At 43.5% G+C, this 27148-nt stretch overlaps 1 protein-coding gene across 5 annotated transcripts; it reads right to left on the bottom strand.

Annotated features, from left to right (window-relative positions):
- On the bottom strand, positions 1-22382 carry LOC119560834 (elongation of very long chain fatty acids protein AAEL008004). Of its 5 annotated transcripts, XM_037874485.1 has the most exons (11): positions 22150-22382; positions 8151-8417; positions 6981-7063; positions 6689-6796; positions 6446-6526; positions 5653-5736; positions 4570-4626; positions 4382-4487; positions 4177-4313; positions 3968-4123; positions 1-1642 (listed from the first exon to the last, which is right to left on the bottom strand). In XM_037874485.1, exons 2-11 carry the CDS (start codon positions 8206-8208, stop codon positions 1331-1333), a joined length of 1182 nt encoding a protein of 393 aa, XP_037730413.1. In that variant the 5' UTR covers positions 8209-8417; positions 22150-22382; the 3' UTR covers positions 1-1330. The 5 variants fall into 5 exon arrangements, with proteins under 5 accessions (XP_037730413.1, XP_037730409.1, XP_037730412.1 ...); XM_037874481.1 differs by lacking the exon at positions 6446-6526 and having other exon boundaries at positions 22150-22380; XM_037874484.1 differs by lacking the exon at positions 5653-5736 and having other exon boundaries at positions 1331-1642; positions 22150-22381.
- Between the last annotated feature and the right edge of the window lie 4766 nt (positions 22383-27148).

Below are 27148 nucleotides of genomic sequence, written 5' to 3'. Positions count from 1 at the left end.
TTCAGTTTAGTGTTTTTATTGAAAAAATGCTCCACTCCATTTTCACCTAATTTTCTAGACATGTGTTTTTGTATTTGTATAATAATAATTACATAGGTAATGTTTACATACTGCTCCACAAAAATGGCTATTACGCATACAAAAAGTATGGCAATTGCATACCTAGAATGTGGGACTTACAGTCTATTTTGTTTTTTTTGATTCCAACAATTTACTGATTTTAATGCTCGGTTTCAAGTGGATCGATCTTATGGTTATGTCTATTTGTGTTCACTATTTGTATTCAATATTGATGTTCTGTGGATGTTTTTGGGTATGCACCGTTATTGATGATCAAGAGATGCAAATTCATATCGCGTTCAATTTTTTTAGCCGCATAATTACTTGTAATAAATTAATGAAACTTTATGGGTAATAGCCTGTGAATTCTTAATGTTTTCGTACATTACTTTTCTTTTGTATACTTGGAAACGTTTCACAAAATATGTCCAATACTCGCGTTTGAAGATTTTGTTAAACGTTCTTTGTTTTCTGTAATGAATGACTGTTATATTTTTTAACAATTATTGTGCCTAATTTTAAATTAAATTTGTTTTTTATTTATACATTTACAAAATTTGCCGTTGGCTTCTTTTTTTGTTTATTTTAATAATATATGTATTTATATACACACATATATAAGTTAAATTCTAGACTTAAATAGTTGAATTCCTTGCTCTCACACAAAATAAGTGTAATAAGCATTAGCTTTAGTTTTTAAAGTGTTTATGCTGGGCTTCGGTTTATATTATTGTTTACTTGAAATCTTGATTTGCGTATGCTGGTTTTTGTATTATACAATCCGCTGGGGTACTTATGATAAGTAAGCTTTGTACAACTAAAGTAGTTTAAAGAAAAAGAAGCAACAAATCATATTTAAAGTAGTATGCTAGAAGAATGGGTGCATATGCATTCGCAATGCCTATACATTTGCATTTGCCTCAACATGTACGCAGGCATACCATTAGCATATTTTTGTGTTCGGATACATGGTATTTGGGCTCTGGAGAATATACTTTGCAATCTCTGCAAGTTTCTTGTTGTGGTAGTTTAAGTTCCGACCTCCGCTATCTGCGCTTAGTCAGCATGTTTTCCCAAATGCCCATGAAAGTGTGTCATTGCGTGAAGTTTTGTATGTAAATGGTCTTCGATGTGGAGTAGTGAGTTGAAGTGAAAAAATGTGTGCCTGTGGAAATGACTCGTGGAGCTTCGCTCCTTCCCAGGAAGCTCCTGGCACTGCCGTCGCCGGGTCCTAAGCTCTGTGCTGGCGGCGCCCCTCCTTGCCCCGATATTATTTCGGCGTCTTCCGCTGTTTCAGCTCCTGGGAGGCGTCGTCCAGGAGCTTGGTGGCATATCCGTTCGTCAAGAGCCCGCCGTTTGCACCCTTGTGCGCGCTGCTGCTGGCCAGCTGTTTGTAGCCATTGGCCACGCCATTCCCATGGCCGTTGGTCAGAGAGTTTGTGCTCCCGTTGGCCTTTGACACGGGCGTCGCGGTCGCCGCCGCCTCCGTTGGCTGCGGCATGGCCAGGTCGTCATGGGCGTTGATACTCTTGCAGTAGCCGTTGGGCCTGGCATGTCCGTTGGCCAGCGCCCCGTTCTTTTTCTAGAATAGGAACAGACAAGGCACGGTTAGTATTGGTATTATAATTCATGTAATTTAAAGTATGTTTGGCTTGTAGAGCAGAGTGAAAGGATCTGTTGCAGAAGGAATCTTTTCCGATATCATCTCTAAAGACCTTTATTTTGACGGAGCGAAAATTAAATTAATTAAATTAAGTTAGAGCACCCAAATTTATACTCAACATTTCAAAGGGGCCTAGGTGCCCACTAAGATTCGAAATGTCCCCCAGTGGCTCCAAACAGCGTTTCAAAAGATCAAAATGACTCATTTTAAATGCCCCATGCCTAAAGTGTTTATATCATCGCGCTTTTTTCACAGAAATTTATTTTATGAGAACAAGAAATCATTAAAAAAAATGGTAAAAAAAAAACATTTTGGGAAAAACTTGAATCAACAATTTTGAATTAAAAAGGTACACCGTTTGTCCGATGAACATAATTTTTTGTGGGCTATATCTATAGCCCACATTCTTAAGTTTTTCCACTTTTTAACAGGCTTTTTCGCATTTTAATGCAGAAGGTCAAAGAGAGCGAGAGTTCAATTTATAAGAATAACATTTTCTAGCAGTCATCGAGGTAAGTACATAAAGGTCCGAATTGGTAACACAGTGTAATTAATAGTGCCTGTGAGTCCAAATTTTGTAACATATTATTTTAAATCAAATAATTCAGAGCGATTCACGAGGCTTTTAAACTTTTAAGATGAAGTACGTATAAATCTCTATATGTACATTAGAGTGGACTTAATTTAAAGTGAGCTCAGATTTTAAAATTGTCCCTTTCTGTGAGAAATACATTTTTGCAGAAGCCAAACATTTTTATTTCAACTTTTAGGCGGTTCGCATTTGTCCTAAGTGGTCAGAAAAACATGATTTAAACTTGCGATTTTATATTTAAAAAATGGTTAAAAGTTATGGTGTTATCTGCACATTTTCTGTAAACTTTTTTCTATATTTGTATACCCTTGCAGACCGTACAATGATTTCAGTCAGAAGTTTGCAGCAAAGGACACATTTCCGACCCCATAAAGTATATATATTCTTGATCAGCATCACTAGTCTAGATCTAGCTATGTCCGTCTGTCGTTTCCGTCCTTCCGTTTCTACGCAAACTGAAGCTATCGGAATGAAACCTTACCAAAAGTCTTGTTCCTATTGCAGTATATAAGTCGGAAGCTACGTTACCGGTATATAGAATTTTTTTAATGTTTCAGAATTACGAATTAAATATGATAAAAATCAGACTACTACGTCATATAGCTGCCATGGGAATTATCCGAAGTGAATGAATATGGTGTAGCTAAAATTGACTTATAACTGCAAGGGTATATAAAAGTCAGCTTGCCGAAGTTAACTTCCTTTCTTGCTTAGTATGTTTCAAACATTTTGTTGCTGAGTATTATAAATTTTGAATAAATCAGTGATTCAACATTTTCATGATTTGAAAATATGAAATATTTTAGTAAATAAGCTAAAAAACAACATATATAAATAATACAATTTTCGAGTTATCTCGAAATGTTTAAATCATTATCTTAAACTATAATAATTTATGCTTTGTGTTTTTATAATCCGAATCAAAACTGGGGAGTGTTTAGTATTTGTCAAAATGTGCGAGCAACCTTGTATTTAAATTCGTGTTTTTTTTTTAAACAATTTTTTTTTCTAGAGTTGATAAAAAGTTGTATATTTTCGGTCAGCCCAACTAGTTCTTCTAACAGATTTAGTCTAACCCCCAGCGTCTCACAATGATAATTATGCAACGATTTATCTGAATTTTTGTGCGTATGTCTGGCATTGTTTTTTTGCTGTCCCCCACCAAAGCTGTGGGTATTGTCTTCCCGTTTAACTTTCACTCGCGCGGCGCGAAGCTCTTTGGATGCGAAACGAAGCCGGTTAACGATTTATACCTCGGCCCAGTGCCGGAGTCGTGGCTTTGAACCCAGCTCCCAAATTCCCAGAGACCTACTTGACGAAATCTCGTTAATGAATTTGGACCACAGCTTCTCTCATTTGTAATCGGCAGGCCGCAAGGTGCAGTGGAGCCAATGATGATATAACCGCGCTTGCCTCACAGCTTCGAATCGCGTCGCTTCGGTTAGGTATTCGTTTTCATTTTCATTAACACAAGCCGCAATCTGGAACGCTGGTCGCCAACGTCGCCTCGGGCAACGTGGGAAGCTCAAGCCACGAATCACACTGATAATAGTGGAGCGGCTCTTTGTTGGGACCACTAATGTGGGAAAGTCTTTCGGGGTACTTTGAGGTGCATTTGGACCTCAGTTCCGGGGGGGCTGGGGCCGACTCACCATCATGCGGCTCCTGTAGGCTGCCTTGTAGAACTCATTGAAGAGGAAGAAGAACATGACGGCGTGCATGCCGATCCACCAGACGAACGCCTTCGGGTAGTTGCAGTCGATGAAAAGCAGCTGGAAGGCGTGCACCATGATCAGGATGAACTGGACCTGTGGAAGCAGCGATTAGCCGGGGAACTAGGGAACTTCGCACCGCAGCTCACCATCTGCAGGGTGGTCAGGTACTTCTTCCACCAGAGGTACTTCTGGTACTGTGGACCCATGGCCGAGAACATGTAGTAGGTGTACATCACGATGTGGACGAAGGTGTTGAGCAGGCCGAAGAAGGTGCTGTGGCCACCTGGGTTGGAGGGAAATTGGATGGTCAGGAGCACTGCGGATAATACCCGTACTGTCACCGCAACTCACCCGGGGTGAACTTAACGCCGAACCAGACCGACATGGGCATGCAGCCGTGATGGATGACATGCAGCGTGGTTACCTGGCTAGTCTTCTTGCGCAACACGAAGAAAATCTGTGGCGACGCACAACAAGTTGATTTATGAATGCAATTACCGGGCGCAGGCTCCCGGCCGGCGCTTTGATCAGTCACTCACCGTATCCATGAATTCGGTGAACTTCGAAAAGTAGTACCACCAGCAGGCATGAACCATCTGATTCAGCAAAAAAGGTAGCATGTGGAGAAGAGGTGTTTATGTTAGTGCGATTATAGTGCTAGTGCTGTAGGAGTTGTTTGAGAAATTCGGTTGGGCTGAGTGTTGCTCGACCCTATTCAATGCAAGGAATGATACACATCTTGTGGGTGACAGAATTCAGTTTTCCAATGTTGAATACGGTTGAAAATACCATTCCTTACAGATGGAATAGGGCGTGCAGTCGTGTCGGCTAAGCCGGCAACAGATCGCACCGAATTTTTCACTCACTCATTCTTGACTCGTTTAAGAGTTCTGTTAAATAATTAAAAAGTATATAAAACACATATGCAGACTCCTGGGCCCATAATGTCCGCATAGCACTTGCTTAAGTGTTGACTATATGATCGCAATTATTTAAAATATTCATGGCAGCCTAAAAAAAGAATCTACGACTCAAACATATTTTAAGATATTTATATATTAAACCAGAACATACATGTTCTGGTTGCCTTTTTTTAATACATTTAAGCAAGTGTCATATGGTCAAAAAGAAAAAGAGGTAGATATCATTCGAGATTCAGTAGGGTTAAAGATTGTTTTTTAAAAGGGTGTAACACACCTAGGAACAATGGGTAGTAAACATTCAATTGAAAAGATTTCGCATTTAGAAATAATAATTAATAGACTGCAGTGTTAGGGAACAGATATTCGCATATCGAAGTCGAACCATTGAATTTTAGTTCGGTGATAGTAAAAGAGTAGACAGTTATGTACGGCATACACATGCTGAAATCTGGGTTAGAATCCATAAGGTTTCGGTATTAGCACGTATGCAGTAGCCCTTGACCCCACCACACCGTATACTAGAGGTTGTGACATAATGGACCCTCTCCATGGGTACTACTACGAATGCATTAAATGATTATGATTATCTATAACTATTCGTGCACTAACACCGTAATGGAAATTAAACGTAACCAGACTGCTTATCGTTATTTTGTTATCGGTTTAGTTATCTTACTGCTCGTGGCGGTTAACACATACCCTTAACGTTCTAGGATTATTACTATAGTCGACTGGCTGACATCGGAAGCTATAATGTCCAGTTAGCCAACCGGAAATGCCTATCTGCAAATGTAGAGCACAAAAAGTCACTTATGTATATTCGCTCGGCTCTGTGTTTCTTGGATGATTTGTGAGAGCTATTTGGCATTGGGCATCGTCACCGGATCTTGGCTGAAAGACCTCCCTTCCAGGTCTATTGTTCGTGGCAAGCTCGCTCAGCTGTCGGCTATTTACAGAGGTGCATGTTTGGCGGTGCGCAGGGTTAGTGTGAGTAGCACTTAGATGGTATCAACTTAGTCTTAAACGCGATATTACGATTAATCAAAGCGAAATTAATCACCGATCTTGTTGGTAGCACTGTGTGTTTTGGCTAGCATTTATATACAAAACAGATCAGCAGCACTAAGGTGCGTTAGGGTACTTGGTTGGTATTAGTTAAAGCCGGTCGAACACATCTGGCGGTGACGTCTGGGGGCGCCGGGAGTTATTTGTATGTACCATGGACAATACGTAGTTAATACAATGGAAACGACTAAAAGGCGAGGCGTGGCTGGTTAATACTGCAAAAAGCGTTGGCTAGGTCAGTGGCCAGATCAATAACAATACTTTAGGATTAGATTAAGCAGAAGCCGCGCTGGATTGCCCTAATTGCAGATACAGAATGGTACGCGAGTAACTGCGGTAACGAGCGATTGCTCTGAAGTGGTCGGGCACTATTGGGATCTGCACACACTTATAGGTACTCTAAGGCACTGCCGTTCGGGACACTTACTCTCCGGGATGTGGGACTATCTGTGTAGTCCACCGGCTGGCACCGGAAGCTGTACGAGCCCCACCAGCCGCCCATCAAGCACTAGAACAGAGACATTAGTTGCAAAAATAGGTTAAATTTGAGTATGTAGCATCCTCCACGGGTCCGCAGGTCCACGGATCAGTCCAGCGACGATGCCACGCGATGAATGAAGCTGCTGGGATGTGGGAAAGGGGCGGGATGGGATGGGATTGGAAAACCTACCTCGTAGAAGAGCCACGCGCTGAATACAACCTGTATGGCATTGTACATGACTAGTGTGTTCTGCAGATGCAGCGGCTTTCGATTTTCCATTAACCGGGGTCCTAGCACCTGGGGGAAATAGTTACTTTCAGCATTTATGTAATCGCCGGATGTAGCAGTTATTCTTATCACACGTTGATATGGCGAGCGTGGCTAAGGCCAGCCCACCTTCTTATCTTTGGGCGCGACTACTGCTTCAGAAGCCCAAAATTGGCCAGCCGGTTTCTTGGCAGACTGGAAATTCGATACTCACCTTGACCAGATACACGTATGTGAGGCAAACGGCCAGTGTGGGAAATGGGGACGACATCATGGGCCAGCCTTTTGTCCTTGAGTCTGTGCGAAAAGAGTGAAACTATTAGAGAGGCTATTGTCGCTTCGAGGCTGCTTTTGTCTAGTACTAGAAACTACTTTGGCAAAAGCAGAAGCTAGTTACTTAGAAGAATAACTTCCATATCATTGACTTGGCCCTGATCTGGTTCGTTTCGAATGTTCGAAACTCGCAACAAACATGCACAGAGAGAATTCTGACGTTCTCATTTGAGTTGAAAATGTTCTTAAAAATAGAAAAAAAATGTTGAAGTTGAAAATATTCTTATTGTGCACATTACATTGTATATCTCAACAACTAAACTATTAGTCCAGTCAGTAGTGTATACTTATTAAAAAGTTGTTAAATAAATTCCATTTCCCTTTTCTCTTCTCACTATTTTGTCCTAATATTGAGAACAATGATACGAACGAATGATTTTAATTTAAGTACCATGTACTTGAATATTTCTCTCTGTGTGTATAATATAACTTATACTTGAAACGCTTTTTGCATTCAAATTGGAAATAAATAAATGTATCCATTAAATTTGCAAAAAACGATTGCGCCTCATTATTTCTTATGAAATGCTTTTCTGTGTAGCAAATTTTTGACTGAAACTTTAAAGCCCCCTGTTAGGGTATTAAAATATGAATATACTGCGGATAATATATTGGCGGATGGCAGTTGTTGTAACACAATTTTAGCATGTTTCGGGTGGTCAGCTCGAAATTGCTTAACATTTGTCAAAGAAAACCGAGCAGCAGGCGGTGCTAAAACGAGTTGTGTAAATATTTGCCTAGATATAGGTAGTAACGTGGGTAGGAAGATGTTCTCAGCACGTGAATAATGTAATGGCCGTTCTCAAGAGAAATGAAGCTAGAGAGCCTAGGCAGTGTGAGAGAACCAGTGCTGCCAACCTCTCTTGACCAATTAGAGAACTGGTGTCAAAAATTATTTATCCATCGGCTAAACCCACTGCCATTTTTGGGGAGAAAAGTGAGCAAGAGAAGCGACATTGAAATGTTCCCCATGTTGCGGTCGCTGGTCACAGTCCACCAAAATCAAGGTTAGGCAAATTAGCGAATCCCCCCGCATTTGGGGAGTACTTACCACTATGTGAGTCTATGTATCTGCTTATGCTGTCGATGTATTTCATAATTAAGGCCATTGTGTTGCTGTGTAGTGGTTGGTGCTTTTCCTTCGCTCACAGAGCAGTCCTTCTATACGATTACTTTGTAGTGGGTGTTCCTCGTTGATTGTACAATTGGTTTGGTGGTTAAAGTCTTGACTTTCAGGAATCGAGTCCTGGTTCTGATCAGGTTGGTTTGAGTGTTCGGAATTTATTGCATTTGATGCGGGGTCAAGCGGATTTTCGAACTGCAAAAAGAGATAATAATAAAAAATAGATAATTATTAAAGACCCAACTACACATTTATTTAAAGACACAACAGGGTGAGATCGTTCCGGTTACGTTACGAATTTCCACTTCCAATTCAAGTTGGAGCCAACGACGACCCACATCAGCCGGCCTTCATGGGCCCCCATTAAACACCCTACAACTCCAGAAAAAGCATGCTCGGAGCCACAGAGCCGAAGTCGGAGGCAGAAACAGAATGAGGTTAACAAACTAAAGGCAAAAGCTGCTGGGTCAGCATTTTATCGGCACATTTACATCTTGTTTATAATTGAACGTTCTCGTTTTCAGCTCTGTTTTTGGTTATTTCATTTATCGGGCCAATCGCGGAATTTGCACCTCTTATCGCGGGAACGGATATCGCAAATCGGTAAATTGAGCGCAAGTATTAGCCAAATCAGTGAACGGCAGCACTGGAGCAAGGGGCGTATGAGTAATATTCGTAGAAATGTTTGGAAGTATTTTTATAGACGTCAGTCTCTGTTTTCGGAAGCATTCAGGTCCGCTGACGAGTACTGCCCAAATATGCCAGGCTTGATGGAGGGAATATGTTATCTAGGGTAGTTAACAAAGTAGCATTGATTTCCATTGTTGAGTAAGAATGCTACACCTCCCACATTAAGTGTTTAGCTGCATGGGCACATAACTCATACGCTACCATCGACGTCACGCTAGAGAACCGTAAATGCTTAACAATAAAGCCCCTTGGTGCCACCCTTTGAGTGGAAGTGGCTGTGAGGCGATAATTAGGTGAACCTTCGGTACCGGGAAAGGACCTACCCACCCATCCAGGACAGCCTTTCGTTGTATTCCAACCCAACTGGGTGCGCCACGAGCCGGACAAAGTTAGCTCCTGCTCTCAAAGGAATTGGTTTGCTACTCAGGACACGGGCACCGACCAATCCAAAAGTATTTGTTTTGATTGGCGTCCATCAGTATCAGCTCAAGCTGAAGGAGGAACATCCAATGTTTGCCTCGTTAATGGGCGTAGCAAGCAACAAGCGAAGGCGATACAAGAAAGGGAATTAAGCCAGTGCCACCAAAAAGCCAATTTTAAACTAATTCAAAGTCAAAGCAAGAAGCAGTAGAAACTGGTGGGCGGTTGGCAAGGGCTGGGCTTGCCTTCGCCTAATTTAAAAGGGTTGAGGGTGGTCGACCACCTCTGCGAAGAAGCGGCCACTGAGGGCGATGAAAAGCCAACAGCAGCAGCAGTAGCAGCAGCGACTCAAAGCCAAGCCAAATATTGCCGTTTCATTGACCTGGTTTTGGTTTCTTCAGCCGCCGCCCCACAAGAGCCGTTCCGGAAGGCGTGAGGCAACACTGCTGCACACTTGGCATGTAAGGCGACACCATCCCTCCCCCAACGCTGGCCATTCAGCAACACGCCGCTAAACCGGCGGCAGCCAAGGCGCCACGTTGCCCCAATATCATCACGTGATGCCGCATAGGGTTTCTCTTTGCCACTGGCTTATCCTCGCTCGTGCGCAGAGGCTCGCGGCGCGTTTCTTGAATGAAAAATGCGGCCACGAGAGCAAGCCACCCCTCTTCTGGCCCTCTGGGTGGGGGAGGGTGGCCTGTGGCAGGTCCGGGCATGGTGTCTGGTGTCGCGTGACTCACTCGACGCACCTCAGACTTCTTGGCCGGGCCAAGAAGGGCGCTCGACGCGCTCAGGCAGTCGCAGGGAAACACGCTTAATGCGCGTCCAACACGCCATGAATGACGGCGAAAGACGCGTGGCGTTTGGTAGTTGTCTCCGTTGTTGACACAATAATATTTGGGGGGTGGGGGGGCACCCTATCAATTCGCCATGCGAAGAAGTGTCGCGAATGTGTCCTCACATTCCCATCACCAGACCATCGTCTATTGATTTTCGTATCTAGTATCTCCTCGGCGACCCTTGACTTGGCCCAAAGACAGGCTCGACTGGTTGGCCAAGCGAGAGCTTGCAATGGATGCCAGTGGTCAAGTATCGTTGGCCCCCAGCTGTGGCCAGCGTCAACAAACTTTGACATTTGGTTATCGAACCCTTGATGGCAGGGGACTGCCCCTTCGAACGGTCGCGTGTGTTGAATTGCATCAGATTCTTGAGTGCCATTTTGAATTATACAGCCTTTCAGCTTGTCAAAACAGGCAAAGGCCCATTTGAATGCGCATTTGACAGCCCCGAAATTTACATACCGATAAAAGGTTCAATCACTCTCGGGCGATCGAAACGCGTCGCATATCTGCATATAATTAATTCATAATTAATTGCCGAACCCGCTGCGTAAATTACAAGTGGTTGCAAAAAGGCTGATCAACGACTGAGTGGAAAGGTACCCCGGGATTTTTGGGGGACCCAGTCCGAGGTGGCGATGGAACCACTCTGCCGAGGGGATCGGGCCGAAAGATTACCTTGATCGTTGCACTCGATGAGCAACAAAAACGGGGGCGACTGCCGGGCGTTACTCCGGGGAAAAGGTCTCCAATTGCTGCTGATCAACAACTACTGTTGCTGCGACTGCGGTAGAGCTGCGCCCTCGGCTCGGCACAGGGGTCTTGCATTCCGGAATGGCACCAGCTACTGAATTGGTGGCTCCACGCGGTGTCCTTGGGAACAGAGCAGCTGGGAAACAGATCGAACTTTTCGAAACTCGGCTTTCGATTCGCGACGGGCGGGCGGCGGGAAGTGGAAGTGGGCGGCGAGCGGGACAGAGGCGAACCGTCGACATCGACTAGCGGAGCACGACTAACTGGCTGCCACGGCGACTGACGAACTAAGGCCGCTGCGGCTCAGCGGCCAGCTCAGTCGCGGTCGCAGCCGCAGTCGGCGTTCGCCAAGCCGAGCTTGGGGAGCGGGCAGAGGCGTTGGCGTTACCGCTGCCGCTGCCGCTGGTGGGCCATTACGAATTAAAACACATTTCTCCGCACAGATTTCCCCCGTGAAGGGCCGGAGGTGGGATGACTCCGAGCTGCGGGTCCGGCTGCAGGTGGAATTCGCAGTGCGTTGGCGCAGCTGCACCACTCCCTTCGATTGGGAAACCCGCCCGTCGAAGACGCGGAGGAAACCAGCAGGCCAGCGGGCGAAGACGCTGTCGCAAGAACGCCGAGCTGCGAGCTGCGGTCGGAGTGGGGCAAGGGCCGCCGCTTGATCATGATCGATTTCAGTGGCAGGTGATGGCTCGCATACCAAATCGAAGCTCGAGCTCCGCACTTGTCGATCAATTAATTATTACGGCACTTCACACATACTCGCAGCGGGATGGCCTGGGTTTTTTATGGCTTTCGGGTTTTCATTTCACGTTTCTCTTTTGTTTTTTTTTTGGGACTTTTGCGCTCAAAATCGAATTCATGGTCAAGCTGTTTACGAATGTGTGTCGCCAAAAAGAAGCCACAGCAGCAAATAGCGCGGTTAACGAAGGCGGCGGGCAACAACAGGTTGACCTGATGAAATGGAAATTGAAACGCGTTTTGTGTTTTGACGCAATAGTCTATTTTGGCCTTTGTTGTTTATTGGGTCGCCCAGCGGCGAAGAATGTCGCATCATAGTTTCGAAACCACTGGCTCTGTTTTCTAGGGCAGCCCACACACAGCCCGCGAAAATATTCAAATGCGGCGGCGATCGGCCGCCATAACTCAACTTTCCTCATTTTCCAACTCCAATTTCCATAGCCTGGTCTCTATTAACTCGAATTCGATTTGGGTAGATGGTGTATTCGCCCTACCAAAAGCCAGCTGAATGGAATGCGACCTACGTTGCCTAAGCACGCCGAATTATCTGGAGCCATAACTTGTGAAAGTCTGTCATAGCTGCCGTTTAAGTATTTTGTTCTCATTTATAATAAATCTATAAATCTAGCGTGGTTACCTTGGGTGGGAAACCCTTAAGATAAACATAACACAGTTGCACAACCAGCCCAATTTCCCCAAATCTGGTGGGTGGATCGCGTTATGGCGTTCGAACATCCATTGAGTTGCATACGGGCGGTGGGCGGCGCTGCCAGTGGGCGGGACGAGCGTTTCCGCCGGACTCATTGATTGACTTGTTGAGGGGCCACTTTCTCTGCTCCGCTCTCTGCACTTTCGCCAGCGCTCTCTTCCGATTGCGACTAAGAGCGGGGTGCGAGGCAAGAGAGAGAGAGACAGTGAGAGAGAGAGAGGGAGGGCGAGAGAGAGCGCATCCATCTTTTGGGTGCGAGTGCGAGCGGAATGTCTTGGAATTATGTCATATATTTACACACATGCGTTACAACAACGTGACGATACTCGGCGGTGCGGGCTTTTCGCCTCTGATATCTGATAGTTCCTGGGCTCTGCTCGGTCCTAATCTGGGATGGCCCGCTATCGCCCTCGATAAGGCGATTAGTTGCTGTCCCTGTCCCTGTCCGAAGCAGACTGGGTCGCAGGTAAGGTAACTGATAACCGCAGGTGCCGCGGCGAGAGCGAAACGCAACGAGGGGCGTACGAATGTTCTGTTTTTCAGTGCTGGCACTCGCCGCACTTGGGTCAATTAAGACGAAAAGCCGTGCAACGGGGCTAATTGAGCGCACGACTGGCCGGGGGCGGGGTCAGCAGGGTGCAGCATTAACTGATTCCGCCTGCCGCGGCTCGTTTATCGGATGGAAACACTGCTGGTTCTTGGGGACACTCGACGTCTGTTACGTGGTTTTTTGCGCGACACACAAGGACACAGGGAACAGCAGCACTTCACTTCACTCCACTCCACTCGGAACGCCTGGGACAGACACTCCAAACCAAGTCCAATCGCAAAACCAAACCGAACTCGAATCGTACGCAATCTAAATAGGAGTAACACTTTACTTTGAGTTCGTTTTGCAGTGGTAGTAGCAGACTAGGAATTTGGTGTGGAAATCGCTCTGGCCTGACCCAAAAAGCGAACCAGACGAGGAAACCCAAAGCGAAATGCGAACTGAGGCCCGCTGCTCTGGCGAAGAGCGGGCGAACCCCGAAACCGAAAGCCAGCTGCGGCTGAAGAGAAGAGCGCCGCAAAGAGAGCCAAAGAGGGGCGACACGAGCTGCTACTGCTGTTTGCTGTCTGCTGTTGCTGTGTATCTGATTCTTGCGGATATGTGAATGTTGATGGCAGCGGCAAGCCGCCAGGGAAATGGCAAGGCGGGCAAGAAGAAGACCAGCTGTCGTCGTAGCAGCACTAACGCGCTCAGTGTTGCGTCACGCGCTGTCCAGCGGCAGCAGTGGGCAACACCAGCGTGTTCGCTCCCTCCGTATCCGCCAGATACATTGTACATAGCTTGGCGCACAAAATACCGGCTGCCTTGGCTACGTCTAGTTCGCCACTAGCGTTTTCTCTTAAGGCGCCGCTAGCGGATGCGCGAGCCTCTCTTCAGAGCTCTCTGCTCTCGCTGCCAGGGTTGCCATCGCTCGCCATTTTTGCCAGCCAAATAAGCAACTGACTTGAGTGCGGCACGGCTCAAAAAGAACAACACTGGGTGATTGCATTATGTCATCGCCAGCGGGAGAGGCTACTCCCCCCCCCCCTCGCATGTTGTTTTTAGTTTTTGGGTTTCGCTCAAAGCTACCCTCGACTACACGACGCAGAGACACAGATACACCACACACAGACACGAAAAGGACACGGGTCAGTGTGTTTAGTGTGTGCCCCTGGTGCTTTCGCTCCTGTCGCTCTCGCTCTTGCTCGTTTCCAGGCAAATGAACCGGAAATGATGCTACCCCTTCAGGACACATGTCGACCGTGTTTGCCAAACAAAACCTATCGTTAAACTTGGCCAATTTAAACTACTAACTGTACGCCCACAAAAATGTATCTCGGATTCAATGATTCAGCGGCCCATGAAATGAATAGCTTAATTAAAATTCTTAAGCTGATTCAAGCTATTGATTCTGATTTTAACTGATTGAAGCACACTAAATAAGTTTCCCTGGTTTTCGGTGAAAGTTTATTCGACTCTGGTGGGCATTTATTAAAGACTAAATAACGTACTCTGTAATTCTGTAACCTACAAGAATGGCACACCACAGATACGCTTTTCGCACTGTTTGTTGAGTACGAGTGTAAAATTGCATTCGCAAGACATAGCTTTTGGTGCGGAGTTATTTCCATACTGTGTTCCTGCCCATCAGAGATTGCGGCAAGTGGAAGCGTGCAAATTCAAAGCTGCTTAAGACGAAGAAGTCCAAATAGCTTCTCTACGTGATTGGGCTGCTCAAATTGCCCGATGGCCAGCGGCGCCTGCGCCCTTGACTCACTTGTGTTGGCCCGGCCAAAAGCATGCGCAGAATACATATGGCGGGTGAACAGATATTGGCCGTCGGGGCTGGGGCTTTGGATGGTGGGCTGCTTCGTATTAGGATGGCTGTTATGCGGCTGGGGAGAGAATTGCCCCTACGCCCACGGTCGCACCAGGCTCTCGCTAACTCAATTTAGTTCCGTCGGGCCATAAGCTGGCTTTAATTGTCGGCTTTGTGGCCCCGGATGATGATGGTGATGCTGGAGCAACCGACGGAGTTGTGCAGGCGGCATCGCAATATCTCTGATAGCTCTGATTTCGCCGTCGTCGTTACAGTTACTTGACTGGGGCAATGCAGTAGCCACCACCACTGGCATTTCATTTACGAAACTTATTAATCGATTTATATGCGCTGGCACACCAGTAGGCGAAGCGACCCAAGCCGGGCAACCCGAGAAACTTGACGACAGCGGTTTGGGATTCGGTAGTGCATGCGGGCCCAAGGTAAGGTGTAAGCTCGACTTTGTGCTTTATTTTCAACAAATGATCCGCGATGTCACAAGTCGGTCAGCCAAATGTTTTTTGGGGACTAAGAAACTCAAGAGAACTTTTCTAATTAAAATGGGATAATAACTATTCCAGTGCTTCCATTTTATCCTTACTCCGAACAGATCTGCCTAGGGGCGTTATCCTACAAAATCTAAATCTTTGCCACACAGAAAAAAACTTCAAAATGTTCCCAACCGTTAAAAAAAAGGTAACGGTAATAGGTAATTTGGAAGTGCCCGAAATAATTTTGTATTCAACAATAATAATTTTAGTCCGAAGTTTGTAACGTAGTGATGGAGACGTGAAAATTATATATATTCTTGATCAGCATCACTAGACGATAGACTAGACGAAACTCTCCGAAAAGTCTTCAATCTACGGCAGGTGGTACAACAACAGCTATATCATATACCTTTCATATGTATGATAGCAAACTTAACTTTAAAAATACTCTGCTTCGTTGTTTTTGATCATACACTGTCGAAAGCAGTACACTTAGTGACGAAGCGCACATGGAGGGTAAGTACATGTAAGTATTTTGACGAAACAAATCATAAATCAATCATAATTTTAACTATACATGTTACATGTTGGAAAGGTCATTTAAATTCCGCTAGAATAATACAAGACTTTTCTTAAGCAAAAACTAGGATAGATACAAATTTAGTTGAATTATATAATGTTGAAATACGTTCATATTTTAACTACTTTTGTAAGCTTCAACAATTTTATCCCTTTATTTAATGTTTACCTAAATGGGGCCGAAATCTCTGATACCTTATAGATAATAACATATAAATGAAATGTTAGTCAAAAAATTTCCCTTTTTTAGACCGATTGAAAATTATTTGCATTAAAAGTTTGCTCCCTGTCACATTCCGATTGAACTGTAAGAGGGCCTAAGGAATAACTTTGATAATAGTTAACAATGATTAATAATAGTTAAAGGCATACCAATTTTAAACAAGGTGTTAGCTTTCCAGCAGGAAAATAACTTAAAGTCAAAAAACGATTGAAAAAATGTCATACAACAGATAATGACCATTGTACAATTCATGAAAATTCAAAAATGTCATGTTTTCTAAACATGTACATGTATGCATGCATAGGAGAAAGATATTCAGGGGATTGATAAATAGGGCGGTGCTTTTGCACATGAAGAACTTTTTAACAAATCCTTTATCGTTGTATTCTTTGAAATACTTAATTGTTTCGGAAGTGGAATATGCTCAAGTTGGTTTGCACCTTCGACCATTGTTGTGACCAGATTAATAGAAACATTTTAATCGCAATCACAGATAAATAAAAATTTATATTTAGCTGATAACCGGGTGTATTCGGAAGAAGGGTGAACCTGATTGACAACAAACAGATAGGTCGCATCGACATACAATATCTACTCCTACAAATATTTACACTGAGGATAAAATTGATTGACAGATATTGCCACTACCTGTAATAAAATTTGAAAGATTAAGCCATATTTCAGGTACCTGCCCGTCAGGTAAATAAAAGTACGGACGAGAAAGGGACATGAGTTAAGGTGTGACCGAGTTCTCAACTGAACGTAACAATACATCGCAGCATAAAAATAATTAAATGTGCTGGAAAGAGACTAAAGTAAAGAGCAACGTCGAAGCCGAAGACAATGGCGGCGACAGGGTTAGACAAAAAGAAATCTATTTAAATTGGACTTAAGTTTGGCTTGACTTTTTAGGGAATGTAGCGTCGAGGGGAAGCGTCAGGCACTTGGGCCATTGCACAATGGGCGCGTCACCGCAATAGACAAAGCACAAAGCCACCTTTCAAATTGAAGGCTTAGTTAGCTAATGTGTGGTAATGATAATGATTAAGCTTGGCAAATACCCCAAACGCCAAATATGCATCACCAACGGCCTCGCCGGATCCCAGACTCTTGGTTTGGCAAACGCCACCGAAAGTGACAGCCGGCGATGGCCCAATCCCAATGGAAACTCAATCCCGACCCTGACTGTGACTTTCTCGTCGTTCCACGACGGTGGCACGACTGACAATTCTACGGGCCATAAAACCTGCGGCCCTTGCACGGCTGCACTAAAACGGGGAGCCATTAAAATCTTTGCGAGCGTTCTGGGCCCTGAGAAACCAGTGAACTGATAATGAGTAGCTCATACCCGCGACCACGCCCACCCGAACGTGTATCGAACCAGCTGTTTGGCTAACTGGCGGACAAGTGTAGGCCCGCTTAGGCAGCTATCTTCTAGAGGCTGGAAATAAAAACCCAGTCAAGCGTTACGCTTTCGCAATTGCCAAGCAAACACAAAAGGCGTACGAAAATTATCGAAAGCCACTGGGAAGTCGGGGCAAGGGCGCAGGTGGCTTCTTAACCTTTCACAGATCCATTGCTGCACACACCCAGGCGGAGATGGAGATTCGCTCTGGAGTCGTGCGACCCGACTCCGCTGACATATCTTCGATCTTCGCCTATTTGCCCAAATCGGGAGCTATTCACCTGTGTTTTCATCGCTTCCCAGACCCATTATTTGCCGCAAACACACCCAGCAAAGCCAATAAGCCCCAAACGGCGTTTCAAGAGGGCTGCTGGCTGATATGGATGTGCTTGGTATTTCTAGTTTTGGGCACAGAGAGTGTGAGAATGTAATCGAAAGTTGTTTTCGCCGAGGGCCGCACATGGCGCAATTTGTAGCTTATTTACCTCTGAAAACCCCAATAAATAAACAAAGTTCATCTTGGGGACCGTTTGGCCGAGGCACTCGAGTTCTCCAAAGAAAATATTAAGTCAGCGCCTAACATCCGACTCGACGACTACAGGCCACCGAAAGTCAAATATTGAAAGTCCCGCCTGGGGGCGGGGCAAAGGGCCTGCCTCCGGTGCACTTTGGTACCACTTGCGATTACGGAAGGGGCTACGAGTTGTTAATCAGCAGTTAAATCTCGGTACGGAGGCATTGATTAGTCGCGGCGCTGTAAAGTGCAGTTTCATGATAGCATTCCGCAGATAATTACCTAATGCTGGGCGTGAATTAGGAAAGGAACCCCATGACACCTGTACACAGTTAGACTATCATCATCATCCGCCGGTCGCAACTTGTCAGCAAGGGAAAATTAGAAGGTTCCCGGAGAGGGCGGTACGAGATTGCCAGTAAAAGTTGTTTAGCAGTGGCTGTGCCAAGGTCTCCTCTTGGGATCACTTCTAACCTGGTAATTTCAAAGCAGCATTCCGCAGATAATTACCTAGTGCTAATATGGAGTTAGGGGTGGTTTCATACCTTTTGAACACCCCATTTCCTTTCACTTTTAACCCGAGGGGGCCTATCGCCCGAGACCTAATAACACGAATAAGATACAGCTGTACCCTGTCTGCAACAGAACCGCAGAAGGCTCCCGAGGAAGGCAATTTCCCATTTCGATGACAACAAATGTGTCTAAACAGCCGCGATCCCAAGGCCTGCTCTTGGGCAAGGTAACTTCGCTAATAGCCACTAATCTCTGTACAAACCCACTCCAGCTTCGGCCTATAAAGACGCGTTCATATGTGCGTGTGCTCATCTCGCGGCGCATAGACCGCAAATGAGCGATTACAAACGGTCGAGATTGGCTGGAACAGGCCCTCGGGCCAGACAATGGGGGCCAGGTCGGGAGTGGGGGATTGTCGACTAAGCATAATTTTGGACCCGCTTTGTGCCCGCTCTCGACAGCTCAATCAACGCGCTTGGTGGAGTCTTCATCGCCATCGCCATCGCCATCTTCTGCCGCATTTCAATGTCAAAATTTGAAGTGAGAAGTCAGTGGCTTGTTGACAGATTTATAGCGAGCAAAGTAACCGCGCAAACGAGCAAAATGTTCATTAAAAAGAAGCAGCGCAAATGCGTCGTACGAGCACAATTGCCTTTTTTTTTGGACATATTAGTCACTAATTTGGGTTGGTCCGATCACTTTTATTTTCGCCATGTCAAGGCAAAGCACGATTTCAAAGTGCTTCAATGCTTTACTGGCTTCGCTTCTTCCTCCTGTTAGCTTCCGGGGAGACTTGATTTTTTCAGACTTCGTCTAATTAATGCATTCCGAATTATTTGCATGCAATGCAACTGCGATTCTACGCGGAAATAATAAGCATGTGAAAAGCTGTTGAAAAGGGTAACTTATCCGCAACAGAGAAAAACGGGGCTATAAATTAATTATTGATTCGCTAGCATTAAGTTTTCTTACTGGTCCGATCAAAGTGATGTTAAGTTTTGACATTTAGTTGAGTTTATGTTTCACCCTCTCGATGTCAGATAAAACTTTTCCTGATTGAAAACATTAATTAAAAGCAATGTTCTAGTTAAAAGATCTAAAAAATATATCAGTATTAAAAAAAACTCATATGGGAATAGCGTTTCCATATACGATTTTTTTGTACTTTATATTTCTAGTTTTAATAAATCCTAACAATTCGCAGAAAACTGATGAATGACTTAAAAGTTTTTACATTAGGTAAAACAAAGTAAAATAAAATATTTGTATTCCATTTTTTTTTAATTGGCGTAAGATGGCAAATCGCATACGACCATATTTAATTGAACATAAGATTCGGTTTACCATTCTAAAAAATGTAAGCAAATAAGTAAAAATAAATTTGATTTTCTAAAGTTAAAAATACTGCCAGTACCAAGGCTGATAAACTATAGGTGTAGTGGCAAACTATACTCTCTACTTTTTTAGAAAAGGGTGTTTTTCGGGCAGTGTAACACAGTATATATCTAATGAAGGATTTGAAAAAATCAAAACCATATTCTGTTACTTTTTTTTAATACAAGATCCATTAAGAATAAATTAAATACACTCTTTTAGGTGATTAACTGAAGGTAAAAGGATGGTGTTCTTCTGGATCGAGGAATTCCTTGAACATGTGTAGTCGGAACTCATTTAAGAAAGATTTTGTAACGATTAATTAATTGTATTTTCCACATCTCTTACAGGGTGTTGTTCCTGTTTTTTGTTTTGCTGTTTACGCTTTGGCTCGCTAATTACGGCAATTTACTGGCCAGCTTTTTAGCAAACTCCGCTCATGTAGGTATACTTTGTTATTGCTTCTAAACCGGGATAGACTGAATCTGTGGCAGACAGTGTCCACGAGTCTTGGTCTTTGTCAAAACATGCAGACGATGAAACTGAAGATGCAGATGGGTATTTAAGTGGGCGTATTTTCCAGCCAGTTTCTGTCTTTCGAATAAAAATATTTTTTTTCTAAAGTGTGGGGATGTTGCTGACTGCGCTGTTGCTTATGTCTATTTTAAATGCCGCACACGTAGCACACATAGGCGGACGAAATTCTGTTAATTGTTTCTATTAGTCACCACAAAATGCAATATATATGTCTTAATGCCAGTATACTCGTATTTCGAAAATATATTATTTGGTTCAGAACAAATTAGAAAATTTTAATTTACTCAAATGTATATTTATTTTTTGTCAGAACTTTCAAATGTTTAGAGTGCGATCGTCACTAGTTATTCACCAAGTCAATACCTATATGTATATATGCATTCCAAGCCCTATAACACCCGCCCATTTGTTTACCTTTCTGTACTGCAAGAACTTGAGATCTCTTTATACGTACCCAACATCACAGTTTCTAGCACGCCCCATTAGTGCTAGCCATGCGATTTGGAAGCGAGATCCTGTTCTACACAAACCAAATGCTTGAATTATTTATAGACAGTGAGAGGGCCTAAGCCGAAGTCGAGGCCCCGCCGCCGAGTGCTAAACGGCTTAATGTTTGGGTAAATTTTAGCTGGCAACCTGTGGAGGCTTCCCCACTGTCGAGCCTAAGATCTCGGATCTGCGATCTGAGGGGATTGGCGTGTAGCCTGTAAATTCGCTTGAAATGCGGACTACGTGCGTGGCATTCGAAGAACGGCAAGCGCGCAAAGAAACCCGGATGGTTTGCATATGTAAATACCGAAAGCGAAAACCCCAGCTTGCGATTTGAAAAGATTTGTCAGCTCGGAGGAAACGGAGTTTGTCAGGAAACGAGTGGCTCCGTTCTGTGACAGAACAATGAACCAGCCCTTCTGTGCGTTCCCAGGCAACCAGCCACTCCAATTAGCTGCCAACGCGGAAGCAATCATCGATCTAAAAGCGTCCACAACCATTATCGATCGAGGAGGTCGCATCCGTCAAAAGTCCTCGAAAGTTGTTCCCAAAAGCGGTTTACAACCCGTCCGACCACGTCGACTGACAGGGAAAACCCAAGGGGACTTTTTGCTGGGTCTGGGGGCAGGATGTTCTGCGACAAGTCCAAGGCCAGAATGGGGTCATCGTAGGTCCGGTTTTAAGCGAATCGTTTCCGCACTTGTTTTATACTGCTGTGCATTAATATTTATAGCGCAAGAAAAACTCTGCCAATTATTCGCCAGGGCGGGCTAATTGCGGAAAGCACTTCGGACCTCGAACTTGGTTCCAATGTCACCGGATCACCGGGAAAGTTATGGTATAGCATGCCAAATAGTAGATGATCGATTAACCTAGAAGCCACAACTCACAAACAGCTGTCCCAGAGGTAAACAAACCCCAGCTGATCGAGATTTGGAGAAGGGCAAACTTGTCTGCATCCAATTCTTGCAGAGCCGCCCCCTTACCCACCTTAGACCCCATCTAGAACTTGGAGGGTACACGTCCAGAACTGGAAGATCGGAAGAACTAAGTCGGATTTCACAAGGCGAGCTTGTGCAAGTGCGGGCAGCAGGGTTGCCACACTGCTGAGCACCGGATCGAACGAGTCGATCGCCAGTCAAATCGATTATCTCGGATGGTCCGCGCCTTATAGCCATGTAGCCAACGGGGGGAGGTGTTTTGGCGTTGAGAGCGCCGCCGTCCAGTCCAAAATGGTTATTGTGAACGGACCAAGCGAACAGTTGCAAAAGAGCGAGAAAATCACATGTGCGGGCAACTTACCAACAACTCACAAAAACCCGCAACGAAGGCAGCAGCAGCAGTAGATCGGTTGGTAAATCGCTGGAGACCGAAAACTGTTAGCTGCAAAACCACAACACAGAAATTGCACGGGCCCGAACTATTTCACAAAGTGTTGCCAAAGAACTTTGTAAAATGATTGCTTTCGCAATGTTGTGTTGGCTTTCGCACACTGGCGGGCGAGAGTCGACTGCGATTAGCGCGCGCTTGACTTCTGAATGAAAACTGAGCCGCGTTCGCGCTGTGGGGCTGATTAAACGCGAATCGAGCGACGCAGCCGAGCAGAATGCCGACGCCGACGCTGCGCAGGCGCAGGCGCAGGCACAGAGAACGCGGAGCGCCGCTGTGGAAACTTTACGGCCAGCGCCAAGTGCAGTGCGAAAACTTTCCGCGAACGATCGTCAGTCAAGTGCAGTGCACGAAACAAAGCAAATATTCTAATTGCCCCGGACCCCGGACACACCGGGAATTCGACTCCAACCCGAACCCAAATTCGAACCCTAGCCCTAACCCGGTTTTTGTGCTCCTGTTGATGTCTGATGTCATCGCGGAGGCAAGGTTCAAGTACAGCTACCGGCGAAATTTGTAATCGCACCTAACATATGTACCTGCCCATTCCGAGTGAATATTACCGGGGATGAACTTCCGAAAAGGTCCCAACTACAGGTGCAATTCCTGTGCACGTACAGTGGACATTGTACACCGTACATTGTACAGACATTTGTAGATAATCATGTTTATTTACATGCCAAACAATTCATACCTTAATAAACCTTATAGCTTTAACTTAATTTAAGTACGTTCATAATTACAAAGCTCCTTGAAAGGTGAAACATTATAAAACGAAGGCTTATCTGTAAGGAAAAGGGTTTACTGAGTCCTCACTACTATTAGCTTTTTTCATATTTATAGGTTAGGGCGGCTCTATGGGTCCATTGTGATCATATTTATAGAAGGCAATCCAAAGTAATCTCCTCTGTTGGAATTTTTTATACCCGTTACTCGTAGAGTATAAGGGTATATTGTTCTCGGGGGAAAGTATGTAACAGGTAGAAGGAATCGTCTCTGGCCCCATAAACTATGTATATTCTTGATCAACATCTCTAGCCGAGTCGATCTAGCCATGTCCGCGTGAACGCTGTGATCTCGGAAACTACAAGAGCTAGAGGGTTGAGATTTCAGATTTAGATTCCTTATCTACGTACGTAGTGCAAGTTTGTTACGCGAACAAGCCACGCCCCCTGTGATGCCCACAAACCGTGGCTCCTACAGTTTTCATGTTTAAACAAATTTAATCTCGCTTTGCTGCTTGCCATATCTCACTCTTCCTTTTGCTCCCTTTAAATAAGTAACGGGGAAACTGATAGTCAAGGCACTCGATTATAGTGTTCTTCCTTGTTATTTATGTACGTAGGAATTCCAGCCGAAGATATTTATGTTTTTGATAAGCATAACATTAAGTTTATTGGAGAGTGTTCCGTAAAACTTAATTCACTTTCACTCATAGTAAATTTACCAAGGAAAGAGATTTTGGACGACTCGTAGAGTAAACGGGTATACTGTATTCGTCGAAAAGTGAGTAACAGATAGAAGGAAGCGCTTGCGACTCTGTAAAGTACACAGAGAAAATTCTGACGTTCTCATCTGAGTTGAAAATGTTCTTAAAAATAAAACGACATTTTTAAGTTGAAAATGTTTTTATTTTGTTCGAATCAAGTTGAATTGCCGGTATTTAAGTAGATTGTATGTACAAATAAACTATTAGTTCAGTCGTTGGTGTATACTCATCAAAAAGATGTTAAATTAACTCAATTTAACTTTTTTCTTCTCTCTCGTTCTTATATTGATACCAAAATGTACTTACACGGTTTTTAAGAACGAATGTTCTCAATTCAAAAACAATGTTCTCAATTCAAGAACAATGTTCTCGATTCAAGAACAATGTTCTTAGATAGTTTTCTCTGTGTATATATATTCTTGATCAGGAACACTAGCTATGTCTGTCTGGCGTTAGCGTGGGCGTGGCATATCAGTGAAACAAACTTGCGGAACCTAGGGCTCCTAGAATCTGTATTCAAACTACCTACATAATTCAAATCAAATGAGCGATTTCTGAAGCCGAATGTCGAATTTTCATCAGTTTCGCCTTCAGCTTAAATTCCAGTACTGAAACCGTTTGTATTTTAAAAATCCGTTCTTGTGTGCAAAATGTTAAGTGACCCGGTATTTAAGTTTTACTACAGTTCAATCGGATTGAAAAATTTCTGCCGAGCCGTAGTCAGGCTCTGGGGTAGGTTTCAATATCTTCGCAATGTAGAGCAAAAAAAGATTATCACACGACATAATAGAATTAATCAGACTGCAATTCTTGACCACTGCACAAGGGCGCGTGCCAAAGTGAACAGAGAATTACCCAACAACAGCTTGAGTGCCCTCGAGAAGCTCCGTCGTAGCTCTAAATACGACAGCCAATCTCCTCGTGCATTACGATGCATTTAGTTATGTCAACTTGGCTAACATCCCGCCTCCTCTAACTGCTGCGGTTAGTGTCCAGAGCCGACAAGGTCAAGTGCCTGTCAAATATTAACCCTCGCAGCCCAGCTGACGCCACCTACTGGTGAGCTTTGTTTGCCCATAATTAGTATATTAAGTAATTGCCAATTTCTATGTTAAACCAGTGGCAAACTGCATTGTTATGAGCTTTTTCGGTTGGATATTATAAGTACCCCACACGGGTATTTTTTATTCTAACGTGCCTATTGCGTAAATTTTAGATAAAATATTTATTTTGACGAATACAACATCATTTTCCGTCACAAAAGTTGAGATCAGTACTTTTGTATGTAGAAGGTGCGATCGTCACTTTTTTTATAATCCTACAAACTCCACAAAACTGTGGCTCCTACAGTTTTATTGCTAGAAAAATATGTTATCTATATATTGGTTTTGTCAATACCTATCGATTCACCAAAAAAAATTTTCCACGCCCACTCCAACGCCCACAAACCGCCTAAAACTGTGGCGCCTACAGTTTTGATGCTAGAATAAAAATGTTAGCTGAAATGGGATGGTCTCGCCAAAACCTATCGATCGAGTCTAAAAAAGTTTGAAATCGCGAGTAGGTGGCTCCTTACAATCTCGCTTTGCTGCTTGTATTTCTCCCTTTTGGTCCATTTAACTGAGTAAATGGTATCTGATAGTCGAGGCACTCGACTTTAGCGTCCTTCCTTGTTTTACCTTTTTAAGCTGTGTTTTTGTTTGATATCAGAAGTTTTTAAAATTTTTTAAAATTTAAAATTTTATTAAAAAGTAACAAAAGTTGTGGCCGCTAGCTGGCGACTGTTCGGGTCAGCAGCGTGCCATGATTGAAGGCATAGGGAATAGAAAATGACATTGTAATCCGTGTCGACCGCTGTTTTAGATGCTTAATAACTTTTGAACGCGCTTAATTTTAAGGACGCGCCCAACTCTCATTTTCAATATTTATACCCCTACCTCGTAGATTAAAAGGGTATACTAGATTCGTCGGAAAATATGTAATAGGTAAACCCCATAAAGTACATATATTCTTGATCAAAATCACTAGCCGAGTCGATCTATCCGTATGAACGCTGTTATCTTGGAAACTATATAAGCTGAAATACTATAAAATTTAAATTTATTGTTCACAATACCTATCGGTTGACAAAAAAAAAAGTTTGCCACGTCCACTTTAACGGATATCTCGGAAACTATTAAAAACAGAGAATTGGGATTTCATATTTCGATTCCGTAGCTTTGTACGCAGCTCACGTTTGTTACGCAAACATGCCACTCCCCCTCTAACGCCCACAAACCGCGCAAATTTGTCGCGCCCGCAATGTTCATGTTAAAAATAAAATTTTAAGTGAAATTAATTAGTCTCGTCAATACCTATCGACTGACCCAAAAAGTATGCCACGACCACAAACCAACCACAAACTTCAAAAAAACGTAAATATGAACGCCAATATCTCGAAAACTAGATTCCGTTGCCCCCTCTATCGCCCACATATGTATTAGTTTCGTCAATACCTATCGATTGACCTAAAAGGCGGAACGATCCGGATCGGACAACTATATTTTATAGTTCCAACAGGAAAAATCAAAAAATATTTTTAAAAACTTTTAAAAATTAAAATGTTTTTTTGACATGTTTCCTTACACTTAAATTTTTTTTAAATATCAGAATTTCGAATCTAATTTAAAAAAATCGACCGACCTTTTCATATAGCTAATATAGGACAATAATTATATCTTCGATATTTTTGATCATATTTTCTTCTACTCCGGTATACAGCATATATGGGCAAATCCGAAAAATGGTCAGCCAGGACCAAAACAAAAAAATCTTCAAAATCATCGAATTTTTTGCGTATTTTCACAAATTAATGGCCATATTTTCATAATACAGTGGAACCAAAGCATATTTCATTTGTTTTGTTGAAGAAATTTCCCTGAAAACTGAAAAAATTCACTTTTTTCATTTTTAGCTACTTTTAAAGGCATTTTTATGATTAATTATTTCGCAAGGAAAACATATGATTTGTTTGAACTTTTTCTACCAAATCTCTTTATTGCAATCTAATAAAAAGATTAAAATCCAAAAAGAGCAAAAAAATTTTCAATTAACTATTAATTAAACAACATGGAAAAATCGTACGTTCGCGACCGGTACTTAATTCAATAAAAAAAAAACAAATGGAGATATTTCCTTAGGAAAAGTCTCGAATGAAAGCTGCATGAATCCATTTTAAAAGTAAAGTTATTGCTTTAGAGTGTTCCGTCCCAATTCGTAGATATTTGCATTTTACTAGATAAAGCCAAAGTCGATTTCCATTTTGTGTACGTTCGCGACCGCATGTTTTTTGCCAATATTATGAAAATGATAGCTCAATAAATCCCATCATTTACACTAAGCTAAGAGCTAACAAAATGCTATCGAATAGCAAAAAAAAATTCA

This window comes from Drosophila subpulchrella, unplaced genomic scaffold (genome assembly GCF_014743375.2).
Source record: "Drosophila subpulchrella strain 33 F10 #4 breed RU33 unplaced genomic scaffold, RU_Dsub_v1.1 Primary Assembly Seq354, whole genome shotgun sequence".
NCBI classification, from domain to species: Eukaryota; Metazoa; Arthropoda; class Insecta; order Diptera; family Drosophilidae; genus Drosophila; species Drosophila subpulchrella.
This window is presented reverse-complemented; position numbering and strand designations above follow the sequence as displayed.

Excerpts from the sequence above, each read along its gene's own strand:
- LOC119560834 (XM_037874485.1), bottom strand. The coding sequence starts at position 8,208 with ATGGCCTTAATTATGAAATACATCGACAGCATAAGCAGATACATAGAC. Across the intron at positions 7,064-8,150 it reads ATACATAGACTCACATAGTG|ACTCAAGGACAAAAGGCTGG; the intron begins GTAAGTACTCCC and ends CTTTTCGCACAG. Across the intron at positions 6,797-6,980 it reads CATACGTGTATCTGGTCAAG|GTGCTAGGACCCCGGTTAAT; the intron begins GTGAGTATCGAA and ends TATTTCCCCCAG.